This window comes from Candoia aspera, chromosome 1, assembly GCF_035149785.1.
Source record: "Candoia aspera isolate rCanAsp1 chromosome 1, rCanAsp1.hap2, whole genome shotgun sequence".
Taxonomy (NCBI): Eukaryota; Metazoa; Chordata; class Lepidosauria; order Squamata; family Boidae; genus Candoia; species Candoia aspera.
This window is the reverse complement of record NC_086153.1, coordinates 92,330,456-92,356,134: the sequence shown is the minus strand read 5'-3', so window position 1 is coordinate 92,356,134 and position 25,679 is coordinate 92,330,456. Positions and strand designations below refer to the sequence as shown.

General features: G+C 37.0%; 1 protein-coding gene across 2 annotated transcripts in view; it reads right to left on the bottom strand.

Moving 5' to 3' along the window:
* The window catches only part of AHI1 (Abelson helper integration site 1), an 82,071-nt gene extending 57,069 nt beyond the window's left edge, over window positions 1–25,002 (bottom strand). For both annotated transcript variants that reach the window (XR_010068385.1, XM_063309692.1), the window contains exons 1-15: window positions 24,942–25,002; window positions 24,246–24,367; window positions 21,153–21,742; window positions 20,412–20,569; window positions 18,923–19,142; window positions 17,371–17,563; window positions 16,567–16,662; window positions 13,507–13,692; window positions 12,314–12,466; window positions 11,036–11,168; window positions 9,214–9,337; window positions 7,942–8,171; window positions 5,517–5,620; window positions 3,656–3,774; window positions 1,018–1,148 (exon numbers count right to left, since the gene is read on the bottom strand). Coding sequence is in view for 1 of the 2 variants with exons in the window: in XM_063309692.1 (XP_063165762.1) it covers window positions 1,018–1,148; window positions 3,656–3,774; window positions 5,517–5,620; window positions 7,942–8,171; window positions 9,214–9,337; window positions 11,036–11,168; window positions 12,314–12,466; window positions 13,507–13,692; window positions 16,567–16,662; window positions 17,371–17,563; window positions 18,923–19,142; window positions 20,412–20,569; window positions 21,153–21,742; window positions 24,246–24,367; window positions 24,942–24,951 (2,569 nt within the window). In the remaining variant the exon portion in view is untranslated. The remainder of the gene's footprint in view (window positions 1–1,017; window positions 1,149–3,655; window positions 3,775–5,516; window positions 5,621–7,941; window positions 8,172–9,213; window positions 9,338–11,035; window positions 11,169–12,313; window positions 12,467–13,506; window positions 13,693–16,566; window positions 16,663–17,370; window positions 17,564–18,922; window positions 19,143–20,411; window positions 20,570–21,152; window positions 21,743–24,245; window positions 24,368–24,941) is intronic.
* Window positions 25,003–25,679: the final 677 nt, after the last annotated feature.

Below are 25,679 nucleotides of genomic sequence, written 5' to 3'. Positions count from 1 at the left end.
AAACATGCAAAATATTTGACAAAGCATTCAATTTTCTTTTATCTTTGCACTGTATAGAAGTATTTATATTTATTAAAATATACTGTATTAGTTGTTGACCTATATATCAACTATTAATAAAGGTGGTCCATAAAAGCATTAAGAAAAACTAGATTTAATCCTAGTAGCTCAAGAGCAGGAAGAAGAGAAGGAAGAAAAACACTATAGAAGAAAGAACTTTAGGCTCTAAACTTTTCACCAGATGAAGAGGACAGCATTAATCAAAATATAACAACATCCTTCCACAGTGAAGTCATTTCAAAGGTTCACGTTCACCATTCCAAAGGCTACTGCACATAAAGAAACATACACAGGTATCATAGGACACTTATACATCTTCAATGTAATGCAAGTATGACCTACAACAGAAGGTTAGAGTTATATATTTGTAATATAGTACTATATATTGTAAGTATAATAGAGTACTGTATGTTGTAAAATAGTAAGTACATTACCATAAAAAGTATTTAAATATGTATGTATGTAAAAAAATTGTTTTCCAAACTGATTTTGCATGAAGAGAACCCGTTATTCTAACAATAAAACCTATGGAATGAGGTTCCCCCCAAAACTGAAACGGCTCCCACCCTACTGGTATTTCGAAGGGCCCTAAAGAGCTGGTTCTTGGCCCAGGCCCTTTTGCAAGGATGACTGATGCTTCTTTTTTCTAAACCACCCAGTGTTACCAGGAGTCGGGCAGCTAATACATTTAATAAATTATTATCATTATCATTATTATAAACTTAATTCTGGCGATCCCACTATTTTGATGTAAAGAGGAAATTACATCAATTTAAAATATGGACAAAAAGCAATTGGGAAGCATCACTTAACATACACAAAAAAATTCCCAACAAAAACTCCCATGAAAAAGGTTTTGACTCTTTTAATTTTCGACCACAGTTAGAAGGTCCTTTTAAAACATAAGTTAACTGTAAACAAACATTTCTAACATTTCAAAATAAAGAATTAATGTACCTGTTTCTAAATTCCAAACATATGCTATACCATCTTCACTTCCAGAAAAAAGAAATGTTCCACATGGTGTTAAGGTGCTGCAAATTTTTTCTCGATAGTTTGTAGCACCAATATATTTCTTTGTAGCCAAGCTGAAGAGTAAACAGGAAAAAAACCCCATGAATATAGCTACTTTTAATTATGCCACCTGATTTCTGGAATGATCCACCCTCAGTTATAAGACTGAGTCAATCTAGATGAAAAAACCAAAGAAATAGAAGCCTTCAAGATTCAAGATGGTTGTGACCAACTTAGCTTCAAATAAACCTTAGAACAGATGGAAAGGTACAGGATCTAGATCAATGTTTCTCAACCTTGGCAATTTTAAGACGCATGGATTTCAACTCCCAGAATTCCCCTGCCAGCCAACTCTTTCCATCTGTTCTAAGGTTTACGCATCTTAAAGTTGCCAAGGTTGGGAAACACTGACCTAGACAGATGAAGTAGTCAAAGAACTCAGTAACATCCTCTAAACCATTTCAGATGGGGAAAGAATCCTGCCCCTGTTACATCCTAGAACAAATATTCATTGCAAGTTGAACTTCATTTGTACAGAAAATGGGAGGGCATCCTCAGGAATATAAACATAGTACCTCTCTTTAACTCCCTTAAATGAAGCCAGTTATACATACCACTATCTTCTATAGCTCAGGATATAACATCTTTGATCTAACAATGTTAGGGCAATCACAACTGTAATTCTGTATATCCCGTCTTCTAATTAGATCCTTAAGTGCTAGGGATGTGGAAAATTAAGCAATTCCAAATAGTTGTTATACTGTTCTGTTCCCCTTCCAGATCATGCTATTCCATGGTCTGTTTGGCAGTTTTAAGAAGGTTTTAAGAAGTAAACACAGGAGTGGTTCAATATGTCCTGGACATGGTATTCTGGTTAAATTAGGTCTCAGATTAGTAAATTCAGATTCATGGTCAGAAACCACAGGTGAATTGTTGCTAAAATAATTATTTCTGAGAACCCCAGAAAAATGGAATGATTATGAGTCCCTTCAGAATTTGGTAATACATTTCACTAGGAGGACGTTAGGAGGAAAAGAATAGATTTCAAGGCCCGACTGGCAGAATATCCAGCAATTCTGCTCCCTCTATTCCAGTCCTAACATTAAAGGGGACATCACAATATCTATTCTTCTGTTATTTTAAAATAAATAAATCTCTGTTATTACAAGTTATCACACTAGGTGCTTCAGTGCTCCAAGTTCAAAATCATATAAATAAGGTTGCCTACCGAAATGTGCCTATTTGGATCTGGAAAGGTATGCCCACCATGTCTTTTAAATCCTACATACAGACCTGGCTAAAAAATCCAAGAACACTTGAGTAGTCTAGTGAAATATTAAATGGGCGAGAAAAGCTATTCCCTACAGTCCAGTAAGCACTATTAACTCTAACAGAACTTCCATAAATTCCTTTAGATGTGAACTAGAGATGTTTTGTAAAGATGGCTCCATATGCCACAAATCCTGGATCTTTTGTAATCTCACAGCCAGTCTTTTTTTTTTCCACAAATTTTTCTTCCTCAGAAGTTAAGTGCCTTGCTATTATCTTTGTTTTCATTGTTTTTGTATCTGAAAAAGTAACCAAAATCTTTGATGACTTTCATCAACTGCCACATGGAGCTTTGTGGTTGCACGATTCTTAATACTACATCATTGGCAAAACATTTCATCTTGTATTCCTCTCCCTGAATTTTGATCTCAATTATCTGTTTTTGTTTTTGTTTTGGATCTTGCTGGCTAAGACTTCTAGAGAAATTACCAACAGAAAAGGGGAGAGTGAACATCTTTTTGTATGCCACAAATCCTGATACCAGTATTGACATTTCAGAGTAAAAAATCAGCAGTGACATATTTCTTATTTCATTTCAAGCTTAAATGTGAAAACACTGCCTTTATGTTGCTTGAAGCAGGTGTTGGCAACAAATAAAGAATTCTCTTTGGTAAACCTGTTTCTCATATTATTGTACTTACCTAATCCAAATCTTCCCGTGATTCCATGTTCCTGTTTCTCTAATTTTTGCATTCCAATCACCTATTACTAGTACTACAGCTCTCTATAACGTCGTATTTAAAACCTCTTACAATTCAATTCACTTTATAGATCTCTATGAACCTGTTTCACCTTATTATTTGGCAACCAAATTTGTCCAAACATTTAGCCATCTCTATGCAGCTTTCTTGAACATACAGAGTTAATTTGCCTCTTCCAGATTGTAATTTGATATTACTTCTCCTAGGTGAGCTGGCTTTCCTCATTTCTGCTGAGCCCCATCACTATCCCTATCACTCTCTCACCCCTCCTCTTTTGGCTTCACTGGTAGGGATGACCCTTTCAGCTCACATTCTTGCCAGCATCACTCTCAGATTCACTGAAGCTACTGAGCCTTGCCCCTACATCAGGGCTGGGTGAGGACAGCTTATAAAGGCTCATTTAATTGGCCAATCTATGACTTTAAGAACCTTAAGACCAGGAAATGTTAAGATGTCTAGAAGAAATGAGATGCTAATTTTTAGAAATGCCCCCACACTGCCCTTTAGTATCATTTGAATAGTACAAAACAGATTTACTTTGAAATACTTACATTCGGAGATCCATAATTCTTACAATACTATCCTTGGCATGGATCAGCAAACGCCTTCCATTTGGATGTACCTCCAAATGATTGATTGCTGTTCCTTTAATGTCATCATCTTTTATTTCCTGTCAAACCAACCCCAATACAAAACACAGAGCTATTGAAACCACGTTTACAAAATAATAATAAATTATATGCTGCCTGACTCCCAGTGACTCTATAGAATAAAGATACTATGCAGAATAGGAGACAACAGAAAATCGGTCTTGTTAGGTGAGACCAAAGGGCCAAGGAATCCAGCATCTTACCAGAAGCCTATGAGACACCCATAAGCAGGATAGGTAAAGGTAAAGGCTTCCCTTGACGTAAAGTCCAGTCGAATCCGACTCTAGGGGGCGGTGCTCATCTCCATTTCTAAGCCTTGGAGCCGGCGTTGTCATAGACACTTCCGGGTCATGTGGCCAGCATGATGACTCGGAACGCCGTTACCTTCCCGCTGAAGCGGTACCTATTGATCTACTCACATTTGCATGTTTTCGAACTGCTAGGTGAGCAGGAGCTGGGACGAGCAACGGGAGCTCACCCCGCCGCGCGGTTTCGAACCGCCGACCTTCCGATCGACAGCTCAGCGGTTTAACCCGCAGCGCCACCGTGTCCCTATAAGCAGGATATGAATGCAATAATTCCCTCCTACTACTGTTTCTCAGAGAATGGCATTTAGAGTTACACAACCTCTGATCCAGGTACTAGTATAGCTGTGATTGCTGAAGTGCGTCGATAGCATTGTCTTGTAGTACCCATTTAAAGCCAAGTAAATAAATGGCCATTACTATCTTGTGATGGAGAATACCACACTCATAATCTATGCAAAGAAATGTATGAACTTTGCTGGTAATTTGGGACTTAAGTTACCAATAGGGTTATTGCATAAATAATACTGAAATGAGGAGAGGGAAGAATATCTGTGTAAATTGCTGAACTGCTGGATAGAAAGTGGGATGCACTGTAATAAATATTTCACCGCAGCAAAATGAATGAAAAAAGAAGTCAAGTACTCAAGTTCCAGCGGTTACAAATGGATTTACAATTTCATGACTGTCACTGACACACTGTTCTTCCGTAAGTAGGTAGAGTTATAATAAGAGAGCCAGTTTGGTCTAATGGTTAAGATGTTGGGGTATAAGCAGGGAAACCTGACTTCTAATCCAGCTTTAGACACAGCAACTGGCTAGATAGCTTTGGGCCAGTCACTTTCTCTAAGACCTAGGAAGAAGACAATGGCAAACCACTTCTGAAAATGTTGCCAAGAAAATGACATGTTGTCCAGGTAGGCACCAGGAATTAAAACAGGCTTAAAGGCACTAAATTATCATCATCATCATCATCAGGGAAGAAAATTAAGCAACAAGTATCTACTGTTACCTAGAACTGATTGTTTCTGTTTCTACTATAACATTCTGAAATAATTCAAGTTTTTTAAAAAGAAAGAGAATATGTCATTCCCAAATCATCATGCTTTACTCCCTTTTATTAGTGCTCAAGTACAAATTCAATTATCAACTGAACACTGATAACATTAGGAAAGCATGTAGCAGAAAAAGAGATTATTGGACATATACATGAGATACAAATGAGTACAGTTAAAGCTTCTAGGAGATTCATGTGTATCAGAGTATTAATGATGTTAACTTATTCAGACAAAAATTTTACTAAATGTCACATATCAATTAATGCTAACAGAAACAAATCATTTTTGCCTATAGTCAGAAATCTAATTCTGAAACCTTAAAAAATACATTGCATAACTTAATCAAATATACATGATCTACACGATGTTTTAAAACTTGCTGATTTCTTTTCTGTATACCTTATCAATGCCCCAGTGTTGAATTAGTGACTGAGAATTTTCTTTAACAAAAGTATTCCAGATAATTATTAGCCCTGTGCCATCTCCAGAAAACATGTGAAATCCTAGAAAATAATAAATTGTTTGCTTAATACAACATGAGTTCTGACATTAAAATTACACATATAATGCATAAAGGTTTATGCAAAATATATCTAGGCAAGTATCTTTTTTCATCACCTATTTTTCCATTTTGTTAATTTGTTTCTGAAACAGTCAGGCCCAGAACTATATTTGGATGTACGCAACCACACCCTAGAATGGAATTATTACCCATAGCAGGGAGGACATTATTCTTTTGTCAATGAAGCTTAAGGTTACATGACGTATTTTATCTGCTCAAAATCACAGTACTATACCAGCTCACATTCAGTTTACAATCAGCTAAAAGGCTCAGATCTTTTCCCACATACAGTACTACAGATACGTGGGTTTCCTCTTATCAGATCTCATGCATAACTTATGCTCTGCACTTTAGCTAATACATTAACTCAGATAACCTATTCTATTGCCCCAACATCTCATTCCACAAACTATGTTGCCCAACTTCATGGGGTTTTTTGGTACATAGAATTCCCCCCCCCCTTGTGCTGCAGAATGTGAATACTCATTGCTTATCTGGTACCTGAATCCGGAGATACTGTATTTCCTATAGGTAATGCATGCTATATGCCAGCAAATTTGGGAAACACAAGAATGGCCATCAGACTGGAAAAAATCAACTTATATCCCCATACCAAAAAAGGGGAACACTAAAGAATGTTCAAACTATCGAACAGTGGCACTCATTTTACATGCCAGTAAGGTAATGCTCAAGATCCTGCAAGGTAGACTTCAGCAGTTCATGGAGCGAGAATTGCCAGATGTACAAGCTGGGTTTAGAAAAGGCAGAGGAACTAGGGACCAAATTGCCAATATCCGTTGGATAATGGAAAAAGCCAGGGAGTTTCAGAAAAACATCTATTTCTGTTTTATTGACTATTCTAAAGCCTTTGACTGTGTGGACCATAACAAATTGTGGCTAGTTCTTAGCGGTATGGGGATACCAAGTCATCTTGTCTGCCTCCTGAAGAATCTGTATAACAACCAATAGCAACGGTAAGAACAGACCATGGAACAACGGACTGGTTTAAGATTGGGAAAGGAGTATGGCAGGGCTGTATACTCTCACCCAACCTATTCAACTTGTACGCAGAACACATCATGCGACATGCTGGGCTTGAGGAATCCAAGGCTGGAGTTAAAATCGCTGGAGGAAACATCAACAATCTCAGATATGCAGATGATACCACTTTGATGGCTGAAAGCGAAGAGGAACTGAGGAGCTTTATGATGAAGGTGAAAGAAGAAAGTGCAAAAGCTGGCTTGCAGTTAAACCTCAAAAAAACCAAGATTATGGCAACCAGCTTGATTAAATAACTGGCAAATAGAGGGAGAAAACATAGACGCAGTGACAGACTTTGTATTTCTAGGCGCAAAGATTACTGCAGACGCTGACTGCAGTCAGGAAATTAGAAGATGTTTAATTCTTGGGAGGAGCGCAATGACAAATCTCGATAAAATAGTTAAGAGCAGAGACATCACACTGACAACAAAGGCCCACATAGTTAAAGCAATGGTGTTCCCTGTAGTAACATATGGCTGCGAGAGCTGGACCATAAGGAAGGCTGAGAGAAGGAAGATCGATGCTTCTGAACTGTGGTGTTGGAGGAAAATTCTGAGAGTGCCTTGGACTGCAAGAAGATCAAACCAGTCCATCCTCCAGGAAATAAAGCCAGACTGCTCACTTGAGGGAATGATATTAAAGGCAAAACTGAAGTACTTTGGCCACATAATGAGAAGACAGGATACCCTGGAGAAGATGCTGATGCTGGGGAGAGTGGAAGGCAAAAGGAAGAGGGGCTGACCAAGCGCAAGATGGATGGATGATATTTTAGAGGTGACAGACTCGACCTTGGGGAAGCTGGGGGTGGCGACCACCAACAGGAAGCTCTGGCGTGGGCTGGTCCATGAAGTCACGAAGAGTCGGAAGCAACTGAACAAATAAACAGCAACAACAAATATTTCCTGTACCAAACCCACCTTGTAAATTCAGTGGGGTTTTGCAAACAGCATAGACACCTAGTGATGTGGATTCTGATGGATTCCACAACTTTTCCCCTATGTGTGACCATGTTTCATTAGTTTTTGATATTAAAAAAAAATCATTTTTTTTAATTGCAGGGTTTTTTTAATAGAAGTTCCCAGTATCCCTGTATCTATTACTAACTCTCAGCCTCCTAAAAAGAATGGCAATAGTATATAATAAAATTCAGAGTAATTACATGGATGAAATGAGATATTGTTATATGCAGCATTTTTTTAGTGTAAAACATTTGCAACTTACCTTCAGCATCAAAACACAATGTATTGATAAAACCTTTGTGACCATCAAACTCTTGTAAAAGCTGCCCATGAATTTCCTTTACTTTTGCATTCCAGATTCTAATCACAGAGTCGTAACATCCAGTTACAATGAGGTACTCAGCTACTGGGTGGAATTTTGCAGCATAGACAAATGAAGGGTGTGGGAAAACTTTGGTGGCTGATGTAGCCTGGGCTTCAATTCTCCACATTCTAAACAGAAACAGTAATTAGAAAGCTTGTCTCTTTCTTTCTAGATAATTCAATACATCATTTCAATACCAAACTGTATGTTAATATATTTTAGAAAATTATCTGTTAAATCTTGAATCTACTTACACATATATGAACCAGATAACAAATTCTGGGTAACCAAGAAGTTTACTCATTAGCCAAATTTCCATAATGAATCATTCTTCAATTAATTATTCTATAAAATCAAGATTACCTAATTCCTAGTAATGTTATTGACCTAAAGTCATCGTTTAACAACATCAGCTTGTTTAGTGTGAACTAATGCTCTTGATGCAACAGATTGTTCACATTATTTTAAAACAATCTGTTTCTGTGAAAAAAACAAATACTTAGCAGTAAAGATTAATACTTTTAATAACAGGGGCAAAGATATGAAGCAAGAGACCAAATATGAAAAATGTAAAGCCTAGGAGGAGTGGTTATGTGTGCACACATAACTGTGTGAGACAGGGAAAAATGAGATGTGAAAAAAAAAGAACAAAAGCAAGAATCCTGGTCTTTAAAGTAACACTGTTGTGGGTTCAGCAGCAAAAGGTGGTTCTGAAATTCCTATATCCAGTCTTTTGAAAAAGAGAGTTTTGAGTTTTGTTCAAAACAGGACTTTTTAACTTTTGTTCAAAAAGTGTTTGACTTTGAAACATTTTGCATATCACGATTATTCATTTACTGGATTTTAATGTAACTGTCTGTCCTCATCCTGCCTCTTTGGGAAAGTGTCTTCTGGCAAGCATGTATAGTATGTACATAAGGGGATGCATACATATAGTCATGTTCAGGTTTGAAATGTATACTATTTACTGGGGAAAAGGAAATCTCCAGGGTTAGTTTCGCTGGACTCGGCAACCCAAGATTGATAAGCTGGGTATTTCTGTTGGTATGTTTTTAACTTCTGTCCATCTACTCTTCTGACGGGTGTATGTCTATCTTAAATTTGGGCCAATCTTCCTTTCAGGTAAACTCCATACCTCAATTTTAACAGGAGAAACTTGGTTATACTGACCTTGCAGTGCCATCTGAGGAAGCAGTAAGAAGATGCTGATTATCCTTTGACCAACAAAGATCATACACAATGTTCAGATGTCCATAGAATTCCCTTAGGTAGCACCCTGAAGGAATCTCATACACTAATGAGAACACAACAGGATCTTTTAAAGATTTAGAAATACATGGCATAAAGCAAACTCAAGAAGCAAGTAAACAAAATTCTCATTTGAAGAAGATACTTCACATAAAGCATAAGGATTGTTAGATAGTTTAGCAATATTAAACCAATAATCAGAGGTCAGGATAGCTATCACATTTTTTTTAGATATTTTTATCCGACATGTATTATTTCCATAAATAACTCAAGTCAGGGAGCATACCTAATACTCCTTCCTCCTCCCATTTCCCCCACAACAACAACCCTGTGAAGTGAGTTGGGCCGAAAGTCACCCAGCTGGCTTTCATTCCTAAGGCAGGACTAGAACTCACAGTCTCCTGGTTTCTAGCCTGGTGCCTTACTTTTCTTACTATCACCATTTCTAACTATAAGGAATGCAGGCAAGATGGTTCTTTTTCATCATACATTTGAGTGTTAAAACATTATTTTGCTGGTGATTTCTATGTAATTTAATTTGGTGTTATGATTCTTAATGTTAGTTTGTTGAGCTGTTTTAACTGACATTGGTTTGTAGTTGTGACTGTGTTATTATGTTTTAAAAGATGCAAGCCACCCAGACTCTTTGGATAGGATGGGGTATAAATTTTGTTATAAATATATGAATAAAAGGAAATGATTTCATAAAATTGGTATTCATAATAATAATCACAGTAAGTAATCTATTTTCCTAAAGGAAATCCACTGCTTCTGGGATCATTCAGCTCTACTGGCACCTACATTTAAATAAACACTCAAGTATCTGTCTACTACCATCTAGCGGCTGGCAAGTATAGTAACAAATATTTAAAGTACAGATCTCAGTACACGGGATCATAAACCAATCTAGATGAAGAAAAAACAGTATTTCACTTTTTTGCTGTTGTTGTTCTCTAGCTGTATATTGCTTACTGTTCACCATTCATTTCCTTTTTATACAACCTCCAAGCTTTCTTTTATATTACTTCCTCTGTTTAAATCATTTTACTTTCAATCAGTAACAGACTGGGCTCACACAACATGCAAAATCACAATATGGCTTGTTTTGTTTTGGCTTAGATTGTTGTATAAACCCAGCATTATTGTTTGTAACCCTGTTTAAAGTTTACCATGATGTATCAATCTAGCCAACCGTGAGTTAAACACAAAAAACATAATTAAGTAAACCATGGCTTAGTGCAAGAATGTATAATTAGTTGAAAAGTGAAGTGAATACTTTCAGTTGAGTCTTTAGCACCATGTTTCTGGAAGGGACGAGGACTTACATCAAATTCAAGCCATTATGTTAATCATAAATCCATTAAACTTGATGTTCTAAATGCTTATGATGTTTTATAATTCAGAAGCTATGTAAGCCTAATTCTGATGGACTGTAATATCAGGGTTATGTGACATCTCTATTATAAATAGTGGTAGCTGAATATTGAAAAGTGTTAGGACATAGGGGAAGGGAAGGAGGAAGGATTTACTGACACTATTTGAATTACACTGAGAGGATGCCAATAAAATAAAAATCTGTCATGCTAGGAGGAAAGATTAAAAAGAACTCTTTAGCATTTGGTTATACCTTACATTTGAATAATCAATTAACTTTCAGGATAAAAAGAAGAAAAACCCTTTCAAATAGTTCACTTTATACATAGAAGGTGTGTTAATAAAAATAGGCCTTGAGGGTTTCACTTACAAACAACAGGATAACCATCTCTTCCTGCGCAACCTGCTGCTAACATTCGTCCATCTTCAGAGAAACGAATACAGAAGCATCCCATATCTCCTGCTTTCAGGGAAAAGAGATACTTGTTCGGCAGTCGACACACCTATAGTTCCAAAGCAAACTATTATTTGTAAACTTGTTTAAATACAGTATTTTTTCAGAGCCAGACAAGACGATAGACAGACAGACAGGCGGATGGATGGATACACTGATTTTAACTGTAGGAAAAACTTCTCATAGCTTCATATAACAAATTGGTTATGACAAAGACCTCTGAGGAACAGAGTCTATGTCATCATGTTTGTTGGCCTATACTAGGGTTAAATAAGTGGAAGGAGGGAAAAGAGTAATGAAAAATTGCAGGCAGTGAAATTTGATACAGAAAATTAGGAACACATCTCAAGCTTGGCTCTTATTCTCTAAAGCACTGCTTCTCTCCCACTCCCCTCTGCTCTGATGCGCATTACTTGTGAGGGACCAAATCATACATCACGCTATGCGTATTTTATAAAAGACATTTATATTACAAATAAAAAGCAACTGGGTCATCTCAACCTAGAATATGCTTTTGAATGGGATCCAGTCTAATTTCTTTCTCCTTATAACTCCTTTCTCTATATATGTTGCTTCCAGCAAATAGCACCCAGATCTGGAGCACATTTGAGTTTCAGAAACCAGAGGTATTTTTTTTCCCAGAAAAAAAGTCAGCCATTTATAAAGGCACATCAACTTTGGCCCTGAAAGAATGCATTTTTAAGTATGAAATCACTGGCACTTCAATCTAAATGTTGCAGTAAGTACATTTTACAACAGGATTTCATCATTTTTTTCCTATACTATAAGGAGGAAAAAAGTACATGGGCTTATAGCTTTTCCCTCAACTTCGAAGTGGAATTCTGGGTATGAAACAGCACTTCAGCAGGCCCAAAGAAACAGAAAGATTCAGACTACTCAGACTACTATTAGTTTTAAGTATTAATTTTCTTAATTTTACTAACTTAACTTTCGCTACTATTCGTATTTTAATAATAATACAGGTGCTGTATTTGGTTTGCAAAAAATCTGCAATTCACATAGTCATAAACAGCACTAGATATTTTTCAAATAAACGCTGGAAAATAAACATCAAGTCCTTCCTGCTTCCACAAAGTTCACTAAAGTAGGATTATATCCTAAAATAACTCTAGTTTGACTTTTTAAAAAGGTTATATCAAATTGTATAAAAAAATACTCTGAAAATGTTTTTACCTGTCCAGGAAGTTTTGACCACTTAAATGGTTCTTCCTTTTTCACTTGAGTTCCAGAATTCAATACTGTTTTGGATATATCGTTTTGTAGATCCAATGATGGGCTATGATATTCTTGCTGAATAGCCATCATGGACCGCAAAGAAGGGTCTACCTAGAAAGAGATTAAAAAACATTAAAACAATTTTATTTTGGCACATGAAAAGCATCAAGACAATGTAATGGATCATTAAATACCAAGGGAGTGCATATTAGAATATTCATATTGAAACTAACTTCATTTAAGTAGATCAAACTGCAAGTTCATCCGGAGTTGGTTAACACAGTAAATGATTTGATTTCTCCAACCTCAAAATCTCATACCAAGCATGCAAATGTGTTCAATTGCAAATACCCTGAGTTTCATCAGAATACTATTTATTTCCCGTCAGTGATACAGGATCTGTGACTGCTCATTCATACCCAAAGCCACCACTTGATGTCATGAAGCCACTAACTGAACCAACTTATATTGCTAACATAGCATGGCGAAAGCACATTAAATTCTGTAACCAGCAAGCAATCGTGAAAACATAGATGCTCATGTGTTAAGGCTGGGTTGTGCTACAGTAGTAATTGTTTCTATGAAAGCATGAGACAGCTTTCTAAACAGAAATAAGAGTGTTAGTATAAACAGCCCTGAGGAGCTAAATCACTAAGACTGCAATCCTAATCATGCTTGTAAATAACCCCTTTGAACACTAGCATATAAATAGGCTGATATTCTACAGTACACCTATACCTTTTACATCACTAGCTACATCCAGTTTACCAAAAACATGGCAGCAATAAAATTGCCATTAATCAACTTCACAAAAGCAAAATCTGACCAATACTTCTCAACTTTAGCAGTCTTCTTTAAAACAAAAAACAAAAAAAGAGGAAAACCTCCCAAAGTCTTGTTACTTCAATATTCACCAGAATGAATTAATTTTTTTCACAGAGAGCGTCATTTATTTATTTACAGGGTGAAACAGAAATATGCTAAAATTTTCAGAGATTACTGGAAGGGAATAATTAAAAGTGAGACATTCCATTATTTAACACAATGTGGAAACAGTTCTCTCTCCACAGCTAGTGATAAAAGGCCAAGAACACTTTATTTTTAGATTCACGGTCACAAGACGTATTTTAAAGACACTTAAGTTAACATACATGATCAGGAAGTTTAATGCCTTTTACAGTCACATACAATGTTGAAGGGTAGCTGCTTCTAGGACACTTTGCCCACCAGTCATAAACTTCCACAACATGAAGTAGCGACCTGGTCCGTGGAGGAGGAGAGTACAACTGAAGACGTACTTTTCCACCAACATTCAGAACTCCATTTGCACCAACAAGCTGAAAATGACCAAATAAGGAAGATGGAAAAAGTCATACATTACACTGAGGCATTTTATTGATGAAAGGACAAATAACAGGACTCTAAAACCATACAGAACAAGTGTGGTGTGGAGTCCTTGGTGCTCTCTAAGCCTTGTTGTTTTCTTGCAAACGCTTCATTGCCAGACTAGGCAACATCTTCAGTGCAAAGCGGGAGTGGGCCTTGCTCTCAGTTTATATACCGTGGCTTGCCCTGCTTGTGTTGGTGGGGGTGTTGTTCTCTCCTTGGGAGTTCTTTGATTGGGCTGTTGTTTGCTGCTTGGTTGATTGCCTGAGTTGATAGTTCCTTGATTAGGGTGTATTGTGCTGTTTGATGGTTCATCTGGTGCTAATCCTAGTGTTGATTTTTGCATATCTGGGTGTTGATTGCTGGCAAGGGAGTGTACTGTCTTTTGGCTTTTCTATTGTCTCTTTTGAATGGTATGTAAATGTTGTTGACCTCTATGTGTCTGTTGATGGCTGCTTTGTCTGTGTGCCAGGCTTCCAGGAATTCTCTGGCATTTTTGGATTTGGCTTGGTTTAGGATGCTCACCGTTTCCCAGTTGAAAGTATGGTTGAGTCTGTCCATGTGTTGTGAGATTAAGGAGTTCTCATTGTGTCTTCTGACTGCTAGTTGGTGTTCGTGGATGCGCTCTGCTAGTCTTCTGCCTGTCTGTCCTACATAGTGGTTGTTACAGTCTTTGCACTGTATGTTGTAAATAACTCCTGTTTTTTATTCTTGGGCTATTGGGTCTTTTGGGTTGTTTAATATGTATTGAAGAGTTTTAGTTGGTTTATGTGCTACGGTGATGCCATGTGGTTGTAACAGTCTGTCGGTGGTTTCTGAGATGTTTCTGATGTATGGCAGTGTTATCCTTTTCATAGTTTCCATTGGTTGGGTTGTAGTGGGTTGGGTGGTGGGCAAGCCACGGTATATAAACTGAGAGCAAGACCCACTCCCTCTTTGCACTGAAGATGTTGCCTAGCCTGGCAATGAAACATCTGCAAGAAAACAACAAGGCTCAGAGAGCACCAAGGACTCCACAGTTCAACCCTGAGCTACAAATATCCGCTTCGAAGTGTGGTGTTGCAGCTAAGGTACTGGACTAGGACTGGGGAGAGCTAGGATCAGCCCCCGCAACCATGGAAACTCATTAAGCAGCATTAAGGCTACTCTCTTTCAAATCAATCTAAGTCACAGGATTATTCTGAGGATGAAATGAAAGGAGATTCCTGCCCCCCCAGCTCTTCTGAGCTTCTAGATAAAAATAAATTAAAGTAATAATATAATAACAACAGTAATTTAACTATTGTTTTGCAACTGAAGTAACAGTGAACCACAGGTTTCCATCAGAAAAGGCAATATGTATAAAGTTAAGACAGAAACAGGTCATCTGATTAGTTACTGTTCTGTCCTCTGTTTATGTGAATTCACATGAGAGTCAGTGCAATAGTAAGTACAATAAATGTGATTCATCTGTTAGACAGGGAGAATACACAGTTTTTTGCCCATTTACTTCTGAACTTTGATCACTGTCACTTACTGAACTGAATAAACATATTAGCTCAAAAGGTCCAAGAACATTTTGTAGTCCTATATACACAACAATAGCTCTTGCCTTTGGTTTAACAGCCTAAAAGATACAGCATACCACAAAGTGAAAAAGGGCCAGAGATAGGCAAGTAAAAAAAAAAAAAAAAGAACCTTCAGGCATCGATGCTTAAACCTTTTCAGAAGAGCCAACTGGTTAGTTCTGAACCAGCTGGGAAATAAGACCAGATCCCAATAGTTTCTCACCAGAACCAATGGAATGCCAATGTCTTCTATCCTTTTGCTACAGCCTGATAAATGGGTCCTGCCGGGCTATGCCAGAGTTATTTCTACCATGCAGTTTTTAATTTTTATTCAGAAGGGATGCAAGGAGTCAAGCTCATACTATAACTTGCAGACTGTAGGTTTAGATATAACAGCTGAGTCAAAACAGACAGGAAAAAAACATTTGCAAAAAGTTATCATCCTATGAAAATTTGCTCCCCACTTCAGCAACTAAGGATGGCAGCTGTGAAAAGGCAGCTACGCCCAACTCCCAATGACTCTGGGTGGCTCAAAACAATCAAACACCGAAATTACAATAAAAACCAATAAAAGATAAAAGGTGGCAAGTGCGACAGACCAGATGGAATGAAGCGAGGGGTCTCACTCTCTTTTGCCTGGGTGAAGGGCCAGGTTTTCAAACGCTCTTCTGACCAACAGCAGAGTGGGGGCACAGCTGCCCTCCACAGTTGCAGCATGATCTCAGGAAAAGACTGTTTGGTTTAAGGAATGGAAGAAAAGTGCTACGTACACAACCCCAAACACTTAGGTAGAAATCTATTATATCACATACATGCAAAACGAGAAAATGATTGCAAAAATATTGCTATCACATTAATTGGGACTCCCAATGACATCACATAGCCAAGGTATAGTTGACAATGCTTTCTGATTAGCCTGGTGATTGTGTAATTGTATTGCTGGCATCATTAATGACTCAGAAATAAGCTGGTTTTGTATTTCATTAAATGGTGCCAGAATAAATCCAGGAAAGCAAGCATAAGTAGGCACCGTGTATCTCATCGGAAATTCAAACAGAAATAATTGTGAAGACCCTCCATCCAACTTTTCAATAATGGGGGTAGGTGGATTTTTCATCCACTACATTTTGCAAACTGAAAAACTATTTGAATGTGAACTAGCTGAAATATATCTTGACTAATTTTCTGACTATATACAAAGTAATTTCTATGTTTATCTTTGCTCAGATTTGTTTAATGCTTCAGTACAATGTTTCCATTAAAATAAAAAATAAAAACCTTTAGAAATGCCCAACAGATTTTCCGAAAGCCACTTTCCTGAGCTTGAATATCAAAGTTGGCCTTTGCATCATTCATGCTCAAAAAATCAAGGATCTGGAAGTAGAAAACACATTTTATTCAGTTTACATTTCTACAATTACAGTCATAGAAAATATCAACTAATTTTGCTGGAGTTTTTTTAAAATCTTTTGTACATATTACTTTCCTATGTCAAAGAACTCTTGGGGCAAATTCAGTAAACAACTGAGATCATGTACAGAACAGAAATCTAAAGCCTGGCTGTATTTGATGAATCTCAGATCTCAAACATGCAGAAGCCACTCAGAACAAAGCAGGATGCCACAAAAGGCAGTGGATGTGAGCTTCACCAAAAGAAAATGGTTGTAAGGGCATATATGCAAACTAGGTGTAGGCTGTTTGTTTTGAATCAAAGAAACTTCCCAGATGATACTCCTTTACTTTTGCTTTGATCCAAAATTTGTCTCCTTTCCTAGCAACCAGGTATTCAGTAAAGCAGTAAAACAGCTTGTACAGTTGTTAGGAGACCTGAAAGTGAAAGATCATACTCAATACTCTTGTATAATGGCCCAAGTATATCTTTACATTTCACAAAACTGTCTAAAAAACTTTAAGGAAAATGTTAAGCAATTAGATTATCTGGTCTGTTTCCACCACAGTAAGTGCATCATTCCAATACAATCTAGTTTTGAAATAATGTATTTTACCAGTAAGAGGAAAGATACAGAAAATATTTGCCAGAAGGAACAAAGATAAAACGGAAATGATCGAGTCATTCTGTACCTCAAAAAAAAGAATGATTTTGGGACTTTCTTCAGCGTCTTGGAGAAAATAGTTAAAACGTTCATTAAATAGGATTTGCTCCTCCCATTGTGGAAGTGTTGATTTGAGCTGTCTGAAATCGTAAGGCTGGGTCATAATAGGAAGAATATGCCCCACTTTCTCTTGTTCGTAGAAGGATGAAACTTGTCGATTGCTATATAAAAACAATACATTCAACTGAGTCTCACTGTGTCTCATTTCTACTACATACTACGTTATCTACATTGTAAGTAGCTTTGATCGAATAGAAAAAGTGTTCAACATCCAACTCTCAACTGGCTTAAATGACCCACCTCAAGGCATAATGAGATTTGTCTGTCTTTGGGTTAGCTAGATGTATGAACACAATCACTGTGCTTTAGAAACCATTTCTTCCTTTGGATTGGTTCATATACTGTGCTAAACCAAAAACAAACAAATAACTTTGGGCATTAGCCTTATGAGCAAATCAGAATATATTAAACCTTATTCAGACTATTCTAAGCGAAATCCAAACTCCAACGAAATACAGAAAGTGAATTAATGTGAGTTTGGTTCAGTTCAAATGTAACAGAACATCACAGAAGGATAACCTTAGAAGAAAGCATTTAGAAGAAGCTGAATATCTTCATTTATTATCATTTAAAACCAATTCCTACAGATGGTTAAAATATGATCAAAGTAGCATATCACAATAGAAAATGTTTCATACAATATCTGTGACAGTTTTACATGCAAGCTAAAATTGTCTAAAGTTCAATGGAGCCTGTTCCCCGGAGAGTATGCATAAGGCTGCAGCAAATGTTAGAGATCAGGGAATAAGTAACTTCTTTATTTTCCTCTTTTCTAGATATTGCAGATTGGATATAATATTGATTCCAAACTGGGCCTGATACATTCTTGACCTTATCATCAAAACTCTAGTCTGATTACTATCCTGGAAAGAAATCTGTGATATTTTACAGGCTCTCTTATTTGACGTGAACGTTCGTTACTTCTGTTGTTATCCAGCATATCTAGCATATCATCTGACCGCCCAACAAACCTTACAGACAGTATTAGTTGGAAAAATCTTGCATTAAGTTCAACTAGCAATGGGAATTATAATCAGCAATTACAGAAGAATGATAAATTCTTAAACTTCTCATCTTAATTTGCAATCCAAAATCCAAATACTGGCTCCATCTGAAGCTGAAGCATTGGAACCTCAGTTCTGTTCAGCAAATGAGAATTATTGTGGTGCAGAAAATTAAGAAATATTAAATAAACTACATTTTTGTTTGACAAATTTTTGTTTGAACATATTGAATGAACCTCATTTAAAAGGGTGATTATATACGTTTCTGATTTATGTTAGATTACAGTTCAGTTATAAGGTGTGCTTATACAAAATGAAAATAAACTCAACTATGCCAAAAAAAAAAAAAACACGCAGATGTGGATCTAGGATCACCAATAGTTTATCTGAGTTTCTGTAAGATCATGGGCAAATTAACACCAAGAATAAAAAAGAAATCTAAGTCAGTAAAATCACCTATTCTCTTTCTTCACATATAAACCAGTTTTCTCATCGATCACATGAACCTTAACCATTGGATGGGATACCATAAGATCAGTTTTAAGTCTATCAGTTCGATGGATGTAAACCCCTAAAACAAGGTTATCATCAAAACCAGGTTTTGATTCTGGTGAAAGACTTCCAGCAGTCATGTGTGAGGTATTTTCTTTAATGTTTTCTGTATTTTCTTCTACAGCTAGGAAAAAGGAAAATAAGCTTTAGTAAAAATTAAGTGGGAACTACTGTTGAGTTTAACTTATGCAATTGCTGCAATTATTGCTAGTAAATCTACAATTTAAAATTTTGTCTTAAATGAATTTCTATCAACTTATTTATTATGAGGCAGATCTTGATTTCTATGCATAACAGCTGTCATGAATGATTCAACAGCATGAACACTTTAACATGGAAAGTCCTTCTGCCTGGGAGCTGCCAGAAACCTTAGTGACTTCATAAAGATACCAGAAGAGGCAGGAATAAAACTGGTATCCCCAGACTAGACAGGGCTAGGTGCTTTTGGGTTTTAAATTGCAAAATGGATACCTTAAGTTTCTCAAGGCTTAAAACACACATTTCACCCCTTAAAACCCTCTCCAAGCACGGAAAAGTCTGTCTGATGCTTTTGGATTTTTCACGGTTTTTAAAGAGCAAAACGGTTTGCTCCTCAATGTTTTGCAAGACCTAAAGCACCATGCTGTCTCTTAAACCTCCAAACATACATCATTACAAAATGAGCCAAACATTTCAGTCCCATCCACTCCAGGGCTGGAGACTGCTTATCCCTGCTCTAGAAGATAAATGTCATTGTTATTCTTATTTTAAGAGAGTTTTGCATAACTAACACTTTCCAATTATTACGTTTGGTATTGTTAAAACGCAAAAGCCTCGTGTGGCGCAGAGTGGCAGGTGGCAGTATTGCAGCTGAAAACTCTCCCCACGACCCGAGTTCGATCCCAGTGGAAGCTGGATTCTCGGGTAGCCGGCTCAGGTAGACTCAGCCTTCCATCCTTCCGAGGTCGGTAAAATGAGTCCCCAGCTTGCTGGGGAAGGTGACAACTGGGAAAGGCAGTGGCAAACCACCCCGCTATAGTCTGCCAAGAAAAAGTTGTGAAAGCGACGTCCCCCCAAAGGGTCAGACATGACTTGGTGCTTGCACAAGGGACCTTTCACTCACATTGTTAAAACAGGAATAAGTACAGCCCTACCAGCACCACAATTTTCAAAGACAACTCAAACTCAACAGTCGACACACATCACATCCTGGCCCAATTCCTGTGGAAACAGCCAAATGCAAGCAAGGTCCATCACTTCAATCCTGCTAATACAAAATCAGCGGACTGCTGTTCAGATCTTTATGCCACAAGAATGGGGTAATCTGGGCAACATGCACACACTATAGTCCTGTTAACTGAGAATTACTTCCATTAGAAAATATTTAAAGGATTCCACGTCTAGCCACACAAACCTTTTGGGGATTTTCTTTTTGCTTTTCTGCCTTTAGTTTTCTGCTCTATTAATAGGTCCCCTTCTGTAGATTCGGATATAAGCGGTCTTTCCAAATATCTCTTTTTCCTGGTATTTTCTTCCTCTGGCTCATGTTGTAATTCAGAGAGGGACATAGCACTGAATGAAAGAAGTCATGTGGTTAACAAGGACATCTATGATTTGGAGTACACTCCCAGACTTAGTAGTTTAATAATGACATTCTGCAATGCAAGCAAACAACATACACATTCAAACTGGGTTGAATGGATTTAATTGATATACCTCTTCCACCCAAGGTTTGTTAAGGAGAGGTTTATTAAAAATCTCATCCTATCAACCTGGATCTATGGTAGGATGAGTTCAGAACCATGCAATGCACAAACTGAGGGATGACACGGCTAGAAATCTAGGCACCATGACAAGGGAGGCATTGATTTCATTGCTCACCGCTACTGCTTCCCTTGGCCTGAAATCTGAGCAAAAGTCCTAAGCTAAACTTCCTTTATCTCTAATCAAATCCAATTCTTATTCTGTCATTTCCTCTTTACAAACCAGGCTACAGTTTTTCAAGGAGACAAAAGTGGTTAACTGAATGTCTTTTTTCAGATATGACAGCACCATTACATTTTCCTTACAAAACTGTATGGAATTATTTCCCATTTCAACAATAACACAACCCAAACAGCTGTCACAAATCTTACATCCATACTTGCTATTATACCTTGTTTGAGATTCAGATGAAACCAGTACTTTTTTCTTTTTCTTTTTTCCTACTTCATTGTTCAATATTGTTTCATGACTTTGAGAGCTGGGAATGAATTCAGACATCTGTTCTTTAAGTTTCTGTTTTATTTTTTTCTTAATTGCATTTGCTTCTTCCTCAGCCACTTGCTGTTCATAAGCTTGAATTAACTGTTCTTCTTCCTCATCTAATTCAGATCTATCTCGTCGTCCATTCAAGGCACCTTTTATGTTGCTGTCACCTTTCTGATGAACTGCATCTGCCTGCAATTTGCTTTCTGCTTTTTTCTTTGTAAAAACTTGAATCTGTTTTTCAAAACTGTCTAATTTAGTTTCAGATACCTTTTCTTCCTCATTAGGTTGTTTCTGTAAAGCTGCCTTTTTCTTCTTCTTAAGCCCAACTTGCTTGCTTTCCTCTCCACTAGCATCATTTGTTTTTTCTTCAATTGATACTTTATGTCTGAACGTATTTTTTGGAATCCGTGGACTACTTTCCTCGGGGTTATATATGTTGTTTATAATCGGCTCATTTTCACTTCCTTTGGTCAGATGACTTTTTAATGTCTCAAGCTATAATCAAAACAAAAACATTGGAAAGCCATCTATCTGTATGCTAATATGTAATTATAAAATTTATTAATACTATATTTTATTAATATTTTACTATTAGTGTCTGAAGGAGAACAATTAAGACTTACTTATACTTCAAGGGGCAACCAACAGATGGAATTCATATAAAACATGAAAAGATTATAGGCCTGAGCAAGTTTTTAATGTAACTGTTCTAAGAAAAATCCCCTCAAGTCTTCTAGAGCCACTGCAAAATTGCTCTGTCAGCATGCCATGCTGAAAAGCATATATTCAAGTATAACTAAAAGAACATGCTAAGTTTATACTTAACATAAATATTTCTTGGTGAAAGGGTATAATTTACTGACCACAGACCTAGGAACTCTGAAATAATATTTAACAAAAGAAGCTCATAATAATCAAGGTAGTTTTTGATTTTCAAACTTTTAAAAAGGGATATATCCACAATGCAATCTAGTAATCTGAAATCACGGTACAAAGAATTATATGCACTTATTTTATACTAGATATACTTTGTCAGAGGGACGCGGTGGCGCTGCGGGTTAAACCGCTGAGCTGTCGATCGGAAGGTCGGCGGTTCGAAACCGCGCGGCGGGGTGAGCTCCCGTTGCTCGTCCCAGCTCCTGCACACCAAGCAGTTCGAAAACATGCAAATGTGAGTAGATTAATTGGTACCGCTTCGGCGGGAAGGTAACGGCGTTCCGTGAGTCATGCTGGCCACATGACCTGGAAGTGTCCTATGGACGCCGGCTCCAAGGCTTTGAAACGGAGATGAGCACCGCCCCCTAGAGTCGGATACGACTGGACTTTACGTCAAGGGAAACCTTATACTTTGTCAGAAGACTGAAAAACCAGTCAATTTCAAAAGATCTGATCATAGCTTTTGGAAATAATTAAAACTTATTTATAAATACGTATATATTCTATTTGAACTCTGTAAAAACTCTGCTTTAATTTGTCAAAACTAGTTTTCCATTCTTTTCCTAATCACCTTCTGATGTTTTCTTCTCTGTATCAACCACAGCCTTCATTTCTTAACCTTACTCCCAATTCCTACTGTCTTTCTCTTCTTTAGGCCACTTTATACTTCACAGTGTGACTGCATCAGAATATGCATGTATCTTTTGACACACCTATAAATTCATGTTTGAAATCTATGGACCAAGCACAATTGCTGGATATTTGGGTTTCCTCTGTGACAAACTGGTATTACATTGTGTACATGAAACAACAGGACTGGTTTTGTAAAATTGCTTTTTGGAATATACTTATTCTAAGGCCTCACTTTATTTAGATAGTAAATAAAAACGTTTCTGTGCCTTTCCTGCATGCATCACATTACAGAACAAAAGCAAGTCACTTAGAATCATCATTATTAGTGGAAACTACAGGAAAACTTTCACTGCCTGCAGTATTTATTTAAAATACTTTCATTCATCTCTGTATTAGACCAGATTTCAGGGCAATGTCCAGCACAAAAATGCACAAAGGTTTCTCAAATCTGTACATAAAAGTGCATTGTAAAAATAGTAAAATACCAAACCAAGCTTGCAAGAAATATGCAGAAAAATACACATTTTTGAGAGACAGAGAGATGAGAGGATTATAGAGGAAAGAGGACTAAAGTCAGTATTCACTGAAAAAATGTGTGTTTTGAAAGCATTTGTAAACTTATTCTGCAGGCAAAATAAAATCAAATTCTCTTTGAACTTATGTCTCTATAGGCCCTAACACTGCACATTTTAAAAGGATATTTTTGACCATGAACATGTCTAATCAGCCAAGGAAATAAATCAGGGATGTGCAAAACATACCATTCTGGGGTCAAACTTTTAGGAGAATTTGGGAATGTTGAATTTCTCCTCTGGACCAAACAGAGGGGGTCATTTCAGGTGTGGTCTGACAATAACTTTCCTGGAATACAAGCCACTTTCCCCACAGTCTTTCTTCTTACACATTCTGTTGCCCACACCCCACACTTTCACCACATGTTCTGTAGAGATCCTTAACCGTCAGAGCATATTTTCAGGGTACAAAAATCATAACTGTAGAGGAAGGGATATTAACAAAGATTGCATCTTGTGTCCATTTAGCCTGAAAATGTTTCTCTGAAACAAAACGTCTGTCCACTAGGCACTTTTCTTGGATGCTTACCATGGCCTGAATTTTCAAATCAACTTGTGATGCAGGCAAAAGGGTAAAACAGATTCATGACACATCCACTTTAATAGCACTAATTATAGAAACAGCAGTCTTTAATCTCAGTGTTAGGGTCGTAACTTTTTTTACTCCAAAAGGGACCAAAGTGACTTGAGAGGTTTTTGTGAAACTATAAAGCTTCACCAATCTATGTCCTTCAAAAGGAACTGACTCTGCAAGTGCAATCAAAATTCCCTGACACTATTTACAGAATTGTGTTCTGAAAGATTACGCTTTACTTTTTTGAAGCAACGAGTATTATTTCATAGTACATCCAACTCACCACAATATTCTCTGGGATGCTTAATTGTTTCTTTTTAATTTTCTTTTTATCAATTAGGCCAGCATGAGTCCTGAATATTTCTTCAAAACGAACCTTAGTTTTTGCCTTGGCTTCGCTCTCAACTGGGAAGTTTAAAAAACAATTTGATAACTTAGTTTATTAGATAAGACAGGTTATCACACTTCCAAATAATGTATGAAAGAAACTTAGAATGAACAATTCCATACCCATGCTGGATGCAAAAACAAAGAGATATACCAGGCCTCATTGCAAAAACAAACAGATCATTACTAGTTGCCTTCAGAGCATATATCACACATGTCTTATGGACCACCACTTATTTAAAGCCTTTACATCCTACCTAATCTCTGTAAAATTCCAGGCAGTTCATGATATCAGTAAAGTATAGAAAGATAAAACAATAAACAATAAGGAACTACAGCAATAGCAGAAATATGTGAAAGAACAGCAATTTTATAAGAACAGCATCAGAATTACACATTGAAGGACCTCCTTAATAGAAAATTTTTTGCCAATATCTGGAAGGTTTTTAGTAAGAAAGTGAGAAAGGCCTGCCTCAGAGATAATATTCTTTAAAGCAAGAAAAGTTGAAGTAAATAGTTTGTTTTGGATTTTTTTTAACCATCACAATTGTTATAGATTGTGCAAAAGATATCAAAACATTCAAGTTTGCACCTGCTGGCATTTTCACATCTCTCAGATATGAAACAATTATACTTTTCTTTGTCCAAGTTCTTCATTCTGCATATAAAAACAGAATATGATGTGTTACTGTTAAGGAAAAGAACACTTGTGTCCGATTAAAATAAACAAAACAATACCAAAAAGGTTTGTAAGCTTATTCAATTTGCTCAAAACTTTCAAATTAATGTTTATGTTAGATTAAGACCTCAAATTCATCCTCAGCCCAGCTCTCTCTTGGCCACCCTACCTTTCAGAACTGTTGAGGGAATTAAATTAGAGGAGGAAATACTATGTATGCTGTCTTGAAATCTTAAAACTTTTAGCTGGCATAGAAATCTAACCTGATTTTTAAAAAAAGTCATACAGTAGCATTCTGTGTTAAGAGATGAAGCTGCTTCATGTACTTTATTTCACCAGTTAATAAAATCTCATCAACCTGATTTCCAAAACAATTACAACGCAGTGTAACATGCATTTTTGTATATGCATAATCAATGAAATACAGTGCCTGTTGCAAGATCAAAATGTTGAACAGGCTCGTCGATCTGAAGCCCTAGGACTGTTTCAGAATTTCCTCAAGCAACACGGGACAATGAGGGAGAGATACTTGTGTCCTTCCAAGGCCACCTGATCCCTCCAGATGCTACTAAACTCCTAATTTCAGGAAGCCACAGTCAACCGACTTGGATGTGGTGGCTCAGTAACACCAGGAAGGCCACGTGTTTCCCG